Source organism: Pecten maximus, chromosome 11 (assembly GCF_902652985.1).
Source record: "Pecten maximus chromosome 11, xPecMax1.1, whole genome shotgun sequence".
Lineage (NCBI taxonomy): Eukaryota > Metazoa > Mollusca > Bivalvia > Pectinida > Pectinidae > Pecten > Pecten maximus.
Window position 1 is genome coordinate 1,619,193 of NC_047025.1, and position 19,039 is coordinate 1,638,231.

The following is a 19,039-nucleotide window of genomic DNA, read 5'->3' on the forward strand; positions in this document are numbered from 1 at the left end:
TCCTGAAATTAATATATCCTCCATGCGGAAAACCCCTTCCTCAATCATCAACATCTTCATGTATGACAAACACTAAAATAAAAACAATTAATGATGTTTTGTTTACAAAATACAAAAATCGGTTGACCATAAGCTGTCTGTCGCTTACGGTTTTTATCGTTCTCGTGTTCTAAGAAAAAGAGCCTCAAAACAAGGAAATAAGTGCAACCTTTGACCAGAACATAACCACACGAGCATGCTGTCATGTTTTCTAAATATTACAAAAGAAAACTCTGTTATATCGTATTGTTTAGACGATATTATTTCATTTTCCTGTGTGGCCGATTTGGGGGATATACAGCCCTGTATGGATATCATGGTATGTATTGCAAAATCCATCAATTGTAAAATTCTTTAATATATCGTTAATGTTTTCTCTGAAAATAATATCATATTAGTAATACTTTAATTAATATACAATCAAAACAAAAGAGTATCTATTAGGGTTGATTGTTTCAAATGTCTTCTGATAGTTTCAATGCCAAATTGAAAATATTTCTTAATTTCTGGCATTTCAATTTTTCCTTTTATAATGCGAAGATTCAAAATATATTTGACCCACATAAAAAAGGAAACGTGTCTATATGGTAAATAGATAATATAACTTTACTTTATTTAAATTCTATATGATTGTTTATCAAATACGTCATATTTAAATAGTATGTCTATCAAAGTTAACCGTAAGTTCATTATGATATATGTTACATTGTGATAGTTAACTGATGAATATTCATATTTATGATTTATATATTTTATTATCATTTATCAATCAAGTTTACAAACCGTCAATATAAGATTATGTCGCCATCGTAGAATCAAAAACAATTTCATGTTTTTCATTAATATCAATTTTGATCTTTATTAGCTATCTTATTAATATCAAGTCATATTTGTTACACGTTATGGATATAGACAACATTACCTTACATTGTAGATGACAAGATCATCTGTTGTCCTCGTCCAAGGGTTGCTGTTGGTGGTATGCTTAATTGTTAACAACCCAGTACATGTCTCTGGCCTTGTGGAACCACTGCCTATGCCAAACATCCTTAAAGACTGCTACAGGTATCGAACCCAAATTCTTAATGTCACCGACATGCCGGCCCACGAAATCAGCGCTTTTTGTGTCTCCAATTTCCTTTACAAAACCTATAACTTACGTCCTCAAAGACCTATTGCGAATGAGACAATTCAGTATGCCCAGGAACTTTTTCGTCAAGTGTTTGGAGACGCTCAGAAACATCACAGGAATAAAAGACAATTCAACAGAAGAGTTCGACGGGAAGTCCGTATGATGACTAGGCAGATGTGGAATACCTTCGTAACGAGAATTAACTTATTAAAGAATCAAATGGTAAAGACGTTATGCCTATTTATAATGTTCATAATAATAATACTGTAAACGAGTTAATTTTGGCGCACTCAAATTTTCTCGCATTTCCAAATTATAGCAGATTAGCGCAATGAATAATAAGCACATTTTCATATTTTCTGTAGAAAAAAAACCCATATATAATGTAAATAGCGGAATAATATTTTAGTGCTGTGGTTTCATATAAATATCACCTGTAAACACACAAGTTGCTATGTACCTCACAGAATGACAAGTGATCGATATTTGGAAATTTGTCTATAACTATTCAGGCAAAAAACACAAAATAGGAGAAAGTCTAAAATACACACACAAAAAAAACAAACAAATTTGCACAGTAAAGAAAAAACAACAACAAAAACAACAACAACAACAAAACAAAAACAAAAAACAGGAATAAGAGTACTTGCACAGTAGATTTCCACAGAGTAGTTAATTCTTGCTTCACGCCACTTTTCTATGTATGCATATTGCGTCCCCAGCTAATACTAATATGTATTTCATTTCCTTTTCTTTAAAGGTCGGCCCCAACATAAGCCGATATGACGCGTTCGCTGATATTCATCGTTTGGTAATAACTTCAGCACACGGAGGTCCAAACTTCCTCGGGTGGCATGCCGTGTATCTGATATTGTAAGTATGAATGTTTATCAGGAAATTAAAGCAGTTTATAACAATATTACGTTCAACTATAACCGTGTTAAAACAACATCATATACTAAAACTGCTATATTAGTGCTATACCATTATCATATCAATAACATATACCAAAGTTGTTATACCAGTATTATACCAATATTATATAACAAAACTGTTATACCAGTATAATATCAATAGTATATATCAAAACTGCTATACTAGTTTTATATCACTATTTTGTACCAAATCTTCATATTTACCTGTATTATATCAATATTATGTTTCAAACCTGTTATACCAGTATTTTGTCAATATTATATATCCGTTTGCTATACTAGTTTTATATCAATATTGTACACTAAAAACTACTATACCATTATCATATCAATATCATACATTAACGCTTATACGCTACTGTTAAATATATATCATATAATAAAGCTGATGTAGCAGTTCTAAAAATAGTATTTTATAAGAATAGTTGATTGCTGTTTTAACAATAGGATACACCCAGGACGATAAAGCGTTATTAAAAATGATACAGGTATTAATGAACAAGAGTAACAATACATATCTATATATACGCAGTATATCAAATATCTCAACATTACACTTTGAAATACATTTTACAATACATGGCATTATATTGTTTAAGTTACAATTGCTGTTATAGATTTTACTGCTAAAAAAATGTTTCATGTTACGAATGTTTAGAGGAACATGGACGTATCTCCAACATGGATAAATTACATAAATTACAATTCCGACTGAGCATTTCTTATAGAATATGTACTTTATATCAATGGACATTGTCTTATTCTTTTAAATCACATAGTATTTTAACAGAGATAGACCATTTCAATTGATACAATAATTTCTACTTTCACCGACACCGACACAAAGACATACTGGAGCGCGAATGTCCTTTGGGATAACCGAATCATTTCTGTTGTAGATTTGAGCGAGCTATCAACTTTCCGGTCCCATACTGGGATAGCCGACTCGATTTCTACATGGACCAACCTACGGAATCAATTTTGTGGACCCCTGAATTTTTCGGGGAAGGATTTGGTGCCGTAACAAACGGCCCATTTGCCAACTGGTATACACCGGACAATGTACCACTCACTCGGAATATCGGTAATGCTGGCACCCTGATCAGTGACGCTAATGTACAGGCGGTCCTCACGCGGAGACGGCACAGTGAGATTGTTGAACCCAATCCTAATCCACAGTATAGTCTGGAGATACACCACAACGGCCCCCATGTCTGGGTCGATGGTCAACTATCAGCTGCAGCAACAGCAGCTCAAGACCCAGTATTCTTCATGCATCACTCGTTTGTTAACTACTTCTGGGTGTTATTCCGGAGGAGACAGAGATCCTTAGGCATTGATCCTGCTAATGATTACCCCCCAACTAATGTTCCACTTCACCAGCCTTTTGACCGAATGATTCCCTTCAGCCTCAGAAACATCAATGGATACAGTAACCAGGTCGAGGCTTTGTCAACATATCAGCCATCCCCAACATGTCCTACCTGCGGCGGAAGTTCATATTTAGAATGCGTTGACAGCAGGTGTCGCTCCCGTGTAGGACTTATTCCTAGGGGCCCAGCAGCAATGGCTGGTATGGGTGGTATGGCGGCGGGGGCTCCAGCGGCATTCATATCGCCATCGGCTGGTGGACAATCTAGAGCACAGCAAACAATCGCACAAACTGGACCTCTGCCAATAGGAAATCGTTTTAGCACACCTTTCCGAGATCCCAGAACTAGAGGGGACACTATCCCTAACGCTCCTATCAGAAATAGAGGGAAACGAAGTATTTCAGCAAATGGAACATCATCAGGAACGAATTCCCGTTTTGATACTACGCAAATCAACAAGCCTTACCAAAACACATTTCTTCTGAACGGCGTAAGCGATGTCAAACGTTGGTCGTTTATACCCGTTAGAATAATATTTGAAAGGACTCCGAAATCAAAATTCCAGTCTTTCATTATAAAGGATGGTCATTTGGTGGAGACAAATGACATGTTCGAGGCACAAAAATATAAAGGACTGAAAGTTGAAATTAAGAAGAAAATGCCAGCAACATATAGCAAATGTCATGTTTCCGGTTCCGGTGCGTCCAAGGTTTACGTCCAGACCGACGGTATTGACTATTCCGGCAGGTACAAGGACTATGCTGTAGTAGATGAGAGACTACCTATCTCGTCATCTATGACGTATGTTGGGGTAAAAAATCCTACTGAAGGGGCAGCACAGTTCTACATGACCGCGTACGACTCCTGTGGACGTGTTTGTAGACCCCAGTGTCTCAGGAACGGAACTTACCGACCATGTTCCGGAACCTTCCGAATAACCTCTTCATATCCACGAATGTACGGACTTTCGTATGAGGACGCGGTCAAGGGGATTTGGAAGAAAGGAAGCAATCTGCTACCAGAAAGCAATTCAGATGAAGTACCTATTACATTCTTTTGCGACGCGTACATGACATGGCCATGGTACTTTGATTAAGAAAAATTGAGCGTTACCCTGGTAACAGCCAATACAACGTCACAACTATAGATAATAAACAGAAATTTTACGGAACTTTTTCTTATAAATGCTTTTCTTAGCCATGATAGTTTATTTCATGACAAACTGTTTAAAATCATTAGAGAGTTTGAACAGTTTTGTTGAAAATTGACGTGTTTTACGGATATATAGATGAATAGGAGATCTTTGAAACGAAATCATAAAAGAAAATAATATACATATACGATTATAAGTCTACATATCACGAAAAGCTGTTGCTGACAATATGGTTGTTCTGGTTTTAATAAGTTGGCATAGCATTAAAAATATATGTTTAAATTGACAACTGTTTGATTCTTCGTACACAGGCAATATTCCTTCACATGAAATTCACATGAAATTCACGTGAAAAGGGCAAAAAAGTGAAATTTCAAGTGAATTTCACGTGAAGGAATATTGCCTGTGTTTGTCAGATTTTTTCTATTATGTTTTAAAAACCAAACTAAAAAAATGTTTTATAAAGTCGTTATTGATTTATACAATTATTTCAGAAGCATTATATATAATGGTTTCATTGATAAAGATAATAAATATTAATAAAAGTGGGTACTTATTTCGATCAAGAATTAAATATGGTGTTTTTTATTTATTTTACAACAATTTCGAAACAAATTATATCAATCACACTTTTTAGCCTGGATTGAGGCGAGCGAGGGGTCTTACTGCTGGAGGTAACTGAAGCACCCGGGAAAAACCCACGTGGTCGGGAAGGTGACCCCATACCTTTATCGTGGAATCGAACCCTGGCCGCCTAGGTGAAAGAGCAGGTTGGGGTATAATAGGAACAGTTATAAACATGGATGTAGTGTCGTCACACTGAAATGTCACTGCCGGACACGGTAGCATGACGTCATAGTCTGACACGGTATCGTGACGTTACAGTCTGACACGGTAGCATGACGTCATAGTCTGACACGGTAGCATGACGTTACAGCCTGACACGGTAGCATGACGTCACAGTCTGATACGGTAGCATAACGTTACAGCCTAACACGGTAGCATGATGCCACAGGCTGACACGGTAGCATGACACACTGCCCGGTCACATTGGCAACAGTCAAACCAGTCCTATGTGGCTACTTTAATGACGGACGTCAAGCATGTAGTTTCTTATGAAGCAATGGTTTGGTTTGGTTTGTTTAACGTCCTATTAACATCCCAGGGTCATTTAAGGACGTGCCAGATTTGGAGGTGGAGGAAAGCCGGAGTACCTGGAGAAAAACCACCGGCCTACGGTCAGTACCTGGCAACTGCCCCACGTAGGTTTCGAAGAAATGATAACGACCATTAACTTTTCTCTCAGTCTTTGTCAAGTTGATCATCCCAAACCCTGTTTTGAATTTATTCAAAATCAATATCTGATGCCCTGTGATATGCTTCTGTAGGATACGCCCACTGTTGATGAGTGCCTAGTTTGAACTAGGAGAGCTTTAGCAATCGGTCGATGTTTTCCCCCGGAAGTAGAATAACGGAAATTACAGAAATACATGTAAATGATAAAATTTTCAACTTAAATCGGTTTTATCAGGGATAATTATTAAAGCCTCGGTCACAACCGGCCGAGCGGCCACTTAATGGGGGTATGTACGATAAAAAAACCGCAAAGGAACTCACTAAACAATCTCTACGATTTCCAAGAATCACAAAGGATGCCATTGAGGATGTACGCCTCTGTGATGTCAAAAATTCTTGACAATTTTTTTTTCACGAATTCGTTATTGGAAATGGGAGTGAATGGCGTGGCAGAAGTTGAAGGATGAATTATATGTCTGTGTGCTCGTTTTTCTGCTATGATCGGCCAAAGATAAAAAAAAATTGACATAATGCAGTTGTATGATTTTGTAGTTTTGACCTTTTACAGGACAAATCCATACAATATCTCCCATTTGATGCTTGCAGAACTGACAAAAATAGTATTTTCTTTTCAATTTTGGAAGTTACATTGCCTAAACTCAATACAGCAATTTATTTTACTCCTACCATCTCATTTTCAATGACAAAACATTTCATACAGATTTAATATTCAATATAAAAAGGTCTACTATTAAAGTTTTCAAAAGAAAACAAGTTAATCTGTCAGCCATAAAATAGGAGGCCTGTGTGCTTCATTTTGTGTCCTATTATCATTCGTGTTGTTTGTCACCATTTCGGTATCATAAATCCAAAGTGTTTAAGTTATAGCAGAAATGAAAAAAAGAACATATCAAAATATATAATTTTCCGCATTTTTGTATGCTATTTTACATCATTAATTGAACAATACTAAGTTGTACAGTGAACATGAACTTTCTATAATGAAAAATGAAGGGTAAGTAGTTGCATTTTCAAATTGGCCGCCAAATTGGTAATTTAACAAAATTCTTGTGAAAGATGTTCTATAAACAACTGACGTCTAGATTTTTGACACATTTTTTTAGATTCGTGTTTGCTTATAAGATTGGCCATATTTTGCTTGATATAACAAAAAAACTTACACAAGATCAAAACGAGACTTGAACGTAATGGAAAGTTGAAATTGAAAGAGGAGTACATTCTTAACTATGCCGGGTTCCAAACGCAAGGAACTCTCATTCACAAAACACTTAAGGCGACTGTATGGCCACTGCGTCCACACGGGAGTTGAAAGGGAGAGGACGTAAAGTTAGCGTACGGGCGTCGCACTTTCACACTTTCACAGAACGTGTTTGCGTTGCAAGACTGCCATGTGCCCTTCTTGCTAACTTTAAAGAGCACGCACGTGCGAATTCTCAGGAGTATTCTCTCACCTCACGAATTGACTGCCACCTTTTTCTGACTTTGCTACCTCTACGGCGAAAAACACAGATAACACACACTTGAAAACCCCGTGCGTCTGGTTGTGACGAAGGCCTAACATCTTATATTTAAGTGTCATGGAATGTACTGATATTAGTTTTTTACGTTTCTGGAAATTGGAGGAATTGGAGGACTACCCTACAGATCCCTTGTTACTTTGTATACAAATAAGATTAAAGGCCCTGTTACTACAGATTCAATTAAATAACCTATTTAAAAAGGTGCAAAGGGCCTACCAATGGAACAAAGAAAGAAGCTGATGTTGATTGTCATATTGTATGGTTCATATATCTAACGCATCTGATAAAACTACAGCGAATTAATTAACATAATTGTTTAATTAGAGTAATTAACAGTTCATTATTTCGTAGCTTAGATATGATTAACTTGGAACACAGATAAACTCTGAAACGGGACCGACGGTCTCTTGTTTTTGAATGAAGTTCGTTGAGTTGCTAATGTTAGGGTTAGGGTTAGGGTTAGAGTTAAATTCATTTGCGACTTTAAAGTTCATTAATATGGTTTGTTGCTAGATATGAAAAAATGAAATAACATACTGTAAACGTGGAAATTTACGCAAGTCCTTTTGATCGCAAAGATTTCCCCCACGCGTATTTTGATATCAATTTGCGTAATCTCGAACTACAAACGAAGGTTGATCGATCGCGGAAATTGCCCCAACGCGTATTGTTTACATATCGAAATCGCGAAAATAACCACGTTTACAGTACAAGAGGATTATCTTTCTATCTTTTGTTCTTGGTTCTCCTCAGTTCCAGTAGGTAGTTTTGTATCGACTTGTTTTATCTTTTCTTTGTTCGACGTACTAGTGCTGTGACATGCACAGTATAATTTGGTACATACAATTGTATAGGACATAAAGAAACTCAACACATCTGCTATGATCAAGGCGTTTTATTCAACTAAATATATAAATAGTGTCAATCTTCGTTATCTCAAAATCTCATGACTCGAAAACCCTGCTTAACTCGAAGTAAAATAACAGTTATAACAGCTAGTAAACTTTACATATAAAATCTACTAAGTCACCTAAAATAATCGGGATATCTGGAGTTTTCATGAACAAAATGGCACTGAGATAACAAGATTTGGCTGCACTAGTTACAAATACTTAGTAAAAGAACGGATTAACACTTATAGTAACAGAATTCAAGTTTCCCCGCCATTCTCGCTTGTGAGCCTGTTAACAGCTCCACCATGTTGTTCCGCGTAAGAAAATAGTGCGTAAGATAATAGAAAACCAGTCGAAAATAACTAATGAAATACAATGTACTAATATTTAATGTTAATTAACATTACGAAAATACAGACTCTATACTGTCCATCAGGTTTTTCAAAGGAAAATTGTTACTTTTTTCTATAACTGCGGTGTGCTTCACGTGACACATTATCAATGCGCCGGTTGTCAGTTTATGAGATGGTAATGCTCAACTACTGCTGGTAAGGTTATATAGTGACAATTTCATAGAGTGGTAGATATAATGATATATCATATATAAGCATAACCTTTATATCCAGATGACACATGGATTATTCATATCTCAAGGATAATTCATATATATATATCACGTTATTTACCACAATTCTAATTTTATTTAATTTTTCCCTGGTTTTGGAATTTCTTTGTAATCAGTGCCGAATCCTCGTCTTAATCTCGAGAAATACCTTGATTTAACATGAATACAACCATCAAAATAGTATATATATTGACATAAAACATTCACATGGACTTCAAGTGTCTTGAAGTCAACATGCATTCCGTTCGGTTCTGATGTATCCCTCTTGCACATTGTCTGAACAGTCTCATTTAAATGTATTCCGATTTCAGACTTTCTTCAAATCCATACAATTATATAATCAGAATAAACAGTATATGTACATTTTTGTCACTTTGGTCATTTGTGTTTCATCTGCCTAGGAAGGATATCAGAGTTTCCTCAAATCCATGTCCAGTATAACGAGATAAAGATGGATATAGTATCTCTCTTTGGTACCATGGTACATATTCTAACTTTAGTCTCCAAACATCATAATTAACTTATTTTGCCTGTGGAGTCGTATGTTTTATCTGCAGTGTGTTGACACCTGTATATTTGATTTGATTCTCATGGGGTTTGTAAGCTGCAATGACCATAGGATCACCCTTGGTTCTAGCATCCGTCAGTATTGACTTGAATTTCAAACCAGCATCAGGATCAACGAATGTACGAGTGTAGTCTTTGAAGCTTCCAGAGCCTCTCTGCTGTATGATTGGATAAAAGCCCCTCCTCAACCTTGGACGGAGGGGGCCAATGGGTAGAGGGTCGCCCCTTGTTCGGGGATCCGTGAACGGAGATGTAAAGCGCCGGCCGATTGGCAGTGGTCCAATGGCTGCTATGGCTGCCCTTGCACGCTGTGGGCCTGTGAGCCCATTGTTCGTGACCAATCGTTGACCAGTGAGTCTGTTGTTGGTGACGAACTGTGGACCAGTGTTCCTGGGCAGTGTAGATTGACGCAATCGAAGGAAGAAATCATAAATGGCGGCCCAGTCTAAGGCGTTGTGGGTGTTGCGTTTGACTCGATGGTTATGTGTCATATCATGTGATTTCATCTTATCAGTTTTTACAGTCGTCCCTGACGCAGCTGCTGTAGCTTGAAAATTTTCATTTGATCCGTGGGCTGCAAGAACAATATTAACTTTCTTTAAATATTGGCAAATGGAAAACAAAATTAAACCTAATTCAAAATGAATACCACCAGTGCAAAAAAGGAACAAAAACAATACATTGAAATGGTGACATTTGAAAAGTACAAAGAGAAACGGACCAGATTTCTCAGGAGAGTAAACGTCTTCTGTTTCATCAACGACCCCCCCCCCCCCCCCCTACATCCCCCACCCTTACACATCTAGGTCGAATCTAGTTTAAGTCACATTCTCAAAATAAGAACCAAAGCATTTTTATGCTATAATAGAATTTGATTATATGAGAATTGACCTTTTTTGCTGAATGACTAAAATTATATTCTCTATTATATATTTTGAAATGATTGACTTCTAAGTATGTACTGTTAAGTGGTACTCAATCACGGGGAACGTCGAGGTTAATTAGGGGGAGCAATAAGTTATAGATAGCCATTGTCATGTCAAACTTACTTTCGTCATAAATGTCATAAACGGATAAACAGTCTGTTTTAATTCACACAAAAAAACCTCCCTAGAAGATTTAGGTAGACAACGTAGACTAAGTGACCAAGAAAGGAAACGGGCTAGAATTTACCATGATTATTTATCAAGAAGAAACTGCAGACTTATATTTATATTTATCCTGCAACAGTAATCCGCATTGTCGTAATACACACACCACATATATTTTTGCTGTATTCAGCAATGACGGAAAACATCTGCATTTTAGAAACTTAGCACGTGCGTCAATTCGACTGACAAAGTGAAATAACATTTAAAGCGAACATATTTGGAGCATTGTTGATATCGTTTCACTTAAAAATGCTAAATTTTGATGATTGTTGCAGGATATATACATGTAGAATGCATGGTCAGTGTTTTAAAAATATAAGCTGTATTTTTGGCTCTGGACAGAAAGAAAAAATCTCGCAAAAATGCGGCTTATATTTAAGACACTATAGCCATGTATTCTATATACATAAAGATACGTCCTATGTACGAATAAGCGTGAACATATTGGCATGTTACTATACTAATAAGGTATGTTACTGTTCTCGCATTAAATATGGAAACATGTATGTTAAAGTATGTATTTTTGAATAACACTATGGTAATATTGTTACGAAATGACGTTATTTGTTAGAATTAGTTTTGAATTAGTTTTGAAAGAGACTTATAAAATTAATTATTTGTGTTGGTCAAGCGAAAAATATTGGGGTTTACAGAAAACGATAATTCCTATCTCGTAAAACAACAGTAAATGTTAGATATTAGCAATAATGATATTAATGCTGACTATGTAATGAAGCCCTATATACCTGTGGCGAAATATTACAGTAATATATCTTGCGACAGACTACAGTGATCACCATTTGTTGTATGTCAGATTTCAATCATGCTACGTCATAGGTCACGAGATACAAGCGATTGAGATATATTACACCAGATCACTGTTAAAAACAGATGTCACAATTCATAAATAAATTAGATGAGTCGTAACCACATAAAAAATGAAATTGATGGATTGTTTAGAGAAAAAATAGCATTACACAGCTGTAAAATTAGTTTAAAAAGAAGGAAGACTTTAAAATAAAGCATTAAAGCATGAGGTAAGATATTTTAATGACGTCACACTCCGTACGTATTGTTTCTTACCTGATGAACCTTAATGCCATATAGAGGATACGGATGTGGGCCCAGTTGTTTAGGGGGCGATAAGGCTTATCACAGTTAAACAATAATTTTAAAATCCTGATAAATTCATTTCTGGTAAAACTAACTTGACCTTTTTTTTTTTTTTATTAAGCTGTAACAATCGTCAATGTCTTCATACCTGCCAATTCTAAGGAAAGGGAGAGTTTGATGACATCTTCACTTATCATGTGATTAAGCTAAACACTTCTTAAACAACTGTTCAAACAGTGATTAGACTAAACACAATTTAACAACAATTTTAAAATCCTGATAAAATCATTTCTGGTAAAATTAACTTGACCATATTTTACGAAACTCTTTCACTCTTCATTCTCTTCGATTCGTACCTGCCTATTTTAAGAAATAAACAAACGCAAGTTTTGAAGTAAAGGTAAAATGAGATTTTCACTAATGAAATGATTAAGTAATCACCTCTTAAACTGGCATAATTTAAAGTTGGTATCTTCACAGAGAATCAGGAATTACAGAATTCCATGAAGTTTTATCAAGTTAGATCTACCAGAAATTATCATATTAGGGTTTGAAAAATGTTGTTGAAATGTGATTGGCCTAATCACCTTTTGAACAACTGGGCCCAGATGTAAAAACGGTATCATCTGGTAAAATATCATATGATGATATTACGTAATTTGTCCTTTTCTTTGAAAAGACGTATCATTTTAAGGCATACATATATAAAAGTTATGTGACGTCATCCTTTGGTTATAAGCATTAATGACTGTTGTCAGTACTGTTGGGGGTATGGTGTCAACAGCAAAGGTATTAGAGTGCAGAATAACAGAAAGATATCGAAATACTAAAAAAAATACTATTGTAAAATAATAAATGATCAATTTAACAACGAACAATTTCATATAAGAAACATTTTAGTTGATTCCAATGTGGAAAATATATATCGAAATATTAAAAAGATATCATTGTTCAACAATAAACGATTAATTTAACAACGAACAGTTTCACAAACGAACCATTTTAGTCGATCTGATGTGGATATCATATTTTTACTAAATACGGTCTTAAGATTAGACGAGTTACTTCCCTTGCCAAAAATAATTCTCTTTTGTTTGTTCGAACTGTGAGCATTAGTTTCGACAAAAAAAAAGTTGTTACATTCTATATCATATATCTTGTGCATTCTTGACGATTTTGTACCCACTTATTTTGTATTGTCATATTCAGTAAAAGTATCATATTTGATATTTTGTTATCAAATACATCTTGCATCTACTTTTTATTCCTTCGAAAATAAGTAAATAAAAATGCGAAATGTTTGTGTATTTCTATGTACATCAGTATAAGATAATTCCCTGTCGTCTTTTTTGTAAATTAAAATACGAATATATTGATCATACTAGGCCCAAACATATTCATAAATTGTGGAATCATTTTGCGTTCCGTTTTATTCACCAGAATTTGAATCTTCTTTTTTTCGTCCTGCAATCATATTATTACATTTATTCACATAATGGTGACATTCATAACATTATTACTAGAATCCACAAACAATCATAATTTGATTATTGTATCATGAACGTTCATTTTCTTAGTAGTAACAACCTGACTCCCCGATTCAATTCGATGAGGTACTGCTTTTTAAAACAGATTACGAGGCAAGGATTTTACTGTGTAAACAGAAACACTGCTATGATTTAAGCAGTATGTCATATGATAAAATATGATAAAAATATGATAAAAATATGATAAATTTACTCGTCACATTGAAATATCGCTATCTTCTCTTATTCTGAAACTGCTAGCATGTCAAAACATTTACGTCCTTTCTCACGCATTTTTGAAATTGATATGGCGGAAATATCACCCTAGTGTAGTGTTTTACATTGACATGATATTTTTCGACCAAGGGATATGTTTTTGGATATCTTATAATAATAAAATTACAGATAACGATTTTAAATAAAACTATGAACCTTGATATAAAAACAAAAGGAAAAAAAACGAAAAAAAAAAAACGAAAAAAACAACAAAAAAACAAAAACAAAAACAAAAAAGCAAAAAACAAAATAAATAAAAAAAAAATAGCTGTATGATGCAGTTTTAATTAATGTTTGGCTGTACTTTATCTACCGGTCAATTTATATTGAAAGGTGTCAATATCTCGTGTGTCGTATATACAAACGTAAGAACTGAATATATTACTATATACTCCGTTCCCATTCTTTATTGATCTGTCCGGGCATGATGGATCAGAGCAAGATGTTTACTACAGGGCTGAGCTGTGACAGGGACAGCTGTCACGGACGAGGCAAAACACGTCCGCCTACATTGACAGGGAGCTTGTTGTCTGCTTTCCCAAGTAAAAATATCGTCAAATATTACAGATCGTTCCTTCGGGACGCCAACTCAATTGATAGCCATAGGTTAATTTGTAACAAGTAACATTTAAAATAAAAAAAAAACACCCCATGTATCATTTAAATGTTAAAAAGTCGTCGGCGATATTTTTTTTAAGATATTTAAAAAAACTAGTGAAAAATATCATTTTTGCTGATTTGACAAATCAAATTAATGATTAGAAAATACCAATATATCAGAAAGCCCGACATATATGTCAGCACCTGGACAGGGGGAACTACATTTTTTGTTTACAAACTATCGCTGTAGTCCTAGTTAGCATACGTGGTAGGGGTTTCGTTGATAAAAAATGTAATAAACAGAATATCTAACAGTGTCTTCAGTAATACCAAATATAGTTCACGAGTGGGGTTAATATTTTGATATTTTTCACGAGTGCGCGCTGAAGACACTGTTAGATATCCTCTATATATCGTTTCTTTCCAGAAAGTATACTGCAGCAAGCACCACACCCATCCATTCATACCTTCACGGAAAACACAGTTATACTTTTAACTATTTCAATCGGAACTCCTCGGATATGATGGTATGATAATATGTTAATAATCAAAACATATTGTTCGCCGAAAAATGATTACTCGAAATTTGTGCGGATGAATTATTACAAAATATAACCTTTCTCATTAGGTCTGAGGTCATGTGACCCGAACCACATCCGTGGAGTTCCGAGTGATATCTACTCCAGTCATATATATTAATCATAGATGAGTGCAGGTAATTTTAACACTTTCTTCAAATGCTATTTTTATTATTTAGGAATACCTACCATCATTGGTTTCAAGGAATTCTCACTTGTTAGGAAAGTATTCCGACCGGATGCATTATGCGTCCGTTTTTCATGTTGTTTTATTGAATGTAGGTTTTCACTTCCGGAATTGCGCTGTAGCATATTCCTGTACAAATCAAGATTATGCAAAATAACATCCTCAGCAATATCCGGTTTTTGCATTCTTCTGTTTATCGTGTTAATTGCCTGCAATACACAGAAGCTGATGACGTCAGCAGTATTGATGTCGTAAATATGGTTGGGAAGATCCTGATATCGAAACCGCATACATTTATCTGTAAGGCGAGCGATTTCACTTTCTCTGTCATAACTTCCAGTGGCGATGTCCATTGGCAATACAAGCAAAAAGACGAATACGAGGATTTTGAATTCCTACAAAAAATACCAAAGGGATAACCATTATTATGATTTCTGCATAATCGACTTTGTTTGAAAGCGACAAATAAGATCGATTTTCCTGTTAGTTATATGTGACGTGTATTTCTCTTGACAAAAAACTTGATCTATAAGGTACGGACATACAGACAGACGACCGGTAACATACATACACAATACACACAGTACGGTACGGACATACACAATACACACAGTAACGTACGGACAGTCAGACAGACGACCGGTCACATACACAATACACACAGTAAGGTACGGACATACACAATACACACAGTAACGTACGGACAGTCAGACAGACGACCGGTCACATACATACACAATACACACAGTATGGTACGGACATACAAACAGGCAACCGGTCACATACATACACAATACACACAGTAAGGTACGGACATACAGACAGACGACCGGTCACATACATACAAAATACACACAGTAATGTACGGACGCACAGACAGACGACCGGTCACATACATACACAACACACACAGTAAGGTACGGACATAAAGACAGACGACCGGTCACATACATACACAATACACACAGTAAGGTACGGACATACAGACAGACGACCGGTCACACACACAATATACACAGTAAGGTACGAACAGACAGACAGACGACCGGTCACATACATACACAATAAACACAGTAATGTACGGACATACAGACAGACGACCGGTCACATACATACACAATACACACAGTAATGTACGGACATACAGACAGACGACCGGTCACATACATACACAATACACACAGTAAGGTACGGACATACAGACAGACGACCGGTCACATACATACACAATAAACACAGTAATGTACGGACATACAGACAGACGACCGGTCACATACATACACAATACACACAGTAATGTACGGACATACAGACAGACGACCGGTCACATACATACACAATACACACAGTAAGGTACGGACATACAGACAGACGACCAGTCACATACATAAACAATCAACACAGTAATGTACGGACATACAGACAGACGACCGGTCACACACACAATATACACAGTAAGGTACGGACAGACAGACAGACGACCGGTCACATACATAAACAATCAACACAGTAATGTACGGACATACAGACAGACGACCGGTCACATACATACACAATACACACAGTAATGTACGGACATACAGACAGACGACCGGTCACATACATAAACAATCAACACAGTAATGTACGGACATACAGACAGACGACCGGTCACATACATACACAATACACACAGTAATGTACGGACATACAGACAGACGACCGGTCACACACATACACAATACACACAGTAAGTTACTGACATACAGACAGACGACTGGTCACATACATACACAATACACACAGTAAGGTACGGACATACAGACAGACGACCGGTCACATACACAATACACACGGTAAAGTATGGACAGACAGACAGACGACCGGTCACATACATACACAATAAACACAGTAATGTACGGACAGACAGACAGACGATCGGTCACATACACAATACACAGGAAGGTACGGACATACAGACAGACGATCGGTCACATACATACACAATACACAAAATGAAATACGGACACACAGACATATGAACTTATGTATGTAACTTTTGGAGGGTGATAATAGTGTAAAGTATGTAACTCTTAGAGGGTGGTAAGAAAGTAAAGTATATAACTTTTGGAGGGTGGTTATAGCATAAAGTATGTAATTTTGGATGGCAGAAATAGTATAAAGTAAACTTTTGAAGGGCGTTACTCGTGTAAATATGTAACTATTGGAGGGTGGTAATAGTGTAAAATATGTAAATTGTGATATTGTATAATATGTAAAACAACATATTCTTCGTTTAATCCATCAAAATTTACTCATTGTTGACGACGCAGCAATTTTAAGAAAATATTCTTTAATCATACGTATTTTGAATGTTCTTTTAAAATATCCAAATAAGAGGAACATCATTTAATGACTAACTGGGGGACGTTTCCTCAAATACTCCAGCATTTGTGTAAAACGATTTGATCTTCTAAACTGTATGTATTTCCAATATCTTAGAAAATATCACCAATGATTTAAAAATCGAAACGGCTGTATAATATATAAGATTGTGAATCTTGATTAATCATATTTTTATCTACCTCTGTTGGTTGTTCAGGCACATATATACAGAAAAACAACAGGTCCTTTTTTGCTAAAATGCTGTTTTCACATAGCTGATGGTTAAAGTGTTTTTAAATGCTTTTAAAGTAAAAGTTATCTAAAAAATAGATATGTCAAATTATAAAGTAAAATAGTAAAATTAAAATGATTGGATGCTATAAGTTTTTTTGTTGTTTTTTTTTTCGTTATTTTGTTAATTTTTATCTAAAATGTATCCAATCGCAGCTTCATCGCAATCGCAACGGAATTTCGAGCAACCAACGGCAACCCTCCGTGTTAATACTAAAACTTCAATTGATTTTTGTTTAGAAATGTTTTATCTATAATTTAATAATTCTGGCAGTAAAAACATATCTGATGCACCAATTCATCAATCAAAATGTCATTTGGAACACGAAAATTTGACGTTTTATTTCTTGGAAATTCTGAACATTTCTTATGAACATTTATATCAATATTTTGTTTATGCACATCAATCAAATAAAAATTAACCTGATTTCAATGAAAAAGAAAAGAAAAATATGACTTTTTTATAATGTCCAATCAAAAAGTGAATAAATTTAAATACTTACCATTTCCGTAGCTTGGCAACAACCGAGAAATCGTCACAGCTGCTGAAAGATAAATTAGAAACACGAGATGTTTATTTGTGTATTGTATTTATATACCTTGTCGCTTTTTAGTATACAAACATCCGGACCTTAGCAATCAAACATGATGTATGTCTATTAGAAAACGGCCAATTCATTTCAGTTACACTCTAACCCGTCACTAAGGCTAGACCATGTTTTCGCCCGGGTTTCTGAACCGTTGTACGGTATCCCCACACCCCAGGCCTGACTACGGTGTGGATGATATATATAATACGGTCAGGCGTACACTTACATCAAAACAACATCAAAACAAGTTATAAAATCAAAGCCATGCATCAATCAATATAACTATGTTATGTATACATACGCGATTTATGGTGGAGAATGTGTAACCTTACGGAAATACAGGCTTGGTCCATCTCAGGACAACAAGATTTTATATATATAGTATTATCATACCAATGTGGCATTAATGCGATAAAACCGAGATATCAATACAATGACATTCTTTTCTTTTAAAGGTTTTACCTTAAATTCTACGCCGGTTTTGGTTATTTTGTTTGATTGTTTTTATATTTTTTTCTTTTTATTTATTTTTTTTTAGTGGAACTTTTCTTTAATTATCTGTATTTCAGATAGAATCATGTACATTAGTGTCTTTTTTTGTAACAAGGTCATGTCTTAGTTATGATATACGACTCTGATATTGCGGAGAATTGTTTTTAAATGCTGTTTTTTACCTTGCTATAAAGAAACGCTGACCCGAACTTTTGACGTAAAAGTGAGAGAAAGAACTAGATAATTATTTCCTATAATGGTAACTGATGATAATTTTAAAGCCTTTAACATCAATGTAACATGTAATATATTTCATA

At 35.3% G+C, this 19,039-nt stretch overlaps 1 protein-coding gene and 1 long non-coding RNA gene across 2 annotated transcripts; one reads left to right on the top strand and one right to left on the bottom strand.

The window, feature by feature from the left end:
- Positions 1–256: 256 nt before the first annotated feature.
- Positions 257–5,206, top strand: LOC117338036 (tyrosinase-like protein 1). The gene is made up of 4 exons (XM_033899195.1): positions 257–358; positions 974–1,393; positions 1,932–2,044; positions 3,006–5,206. The coding sequence occupies exons 1-4, from the start codon at positions 347–349 to the stop codon at positions 4,573–4,575; spliced, it is 2,115 nt and encodes a 704-aa protein (XP_033755086.1). The 5' UTR covers positions 257–346; the 3' UTR covers positions 4,576–5,206.
- Positions 5,207–8,349: 3,143 nt separating this feature from the next.
- On the bottom strand, positions 8,350–18,745 carry LOC117338039. The gene is made up of 3 exons (XR_004534952.1): positions 18,144–18,745; positions 14,988–15,380; positions 8,350–10,128 (listed from the first exon to the last, which is right to left on the bottom strand). It is a non-coding gene; the product is annotated as an uncharacterized LOC117338039 (long non-coding RNA).
- Between the last annotated feature and the right edge of the window lie 294 nt (positions 18,746–19,039).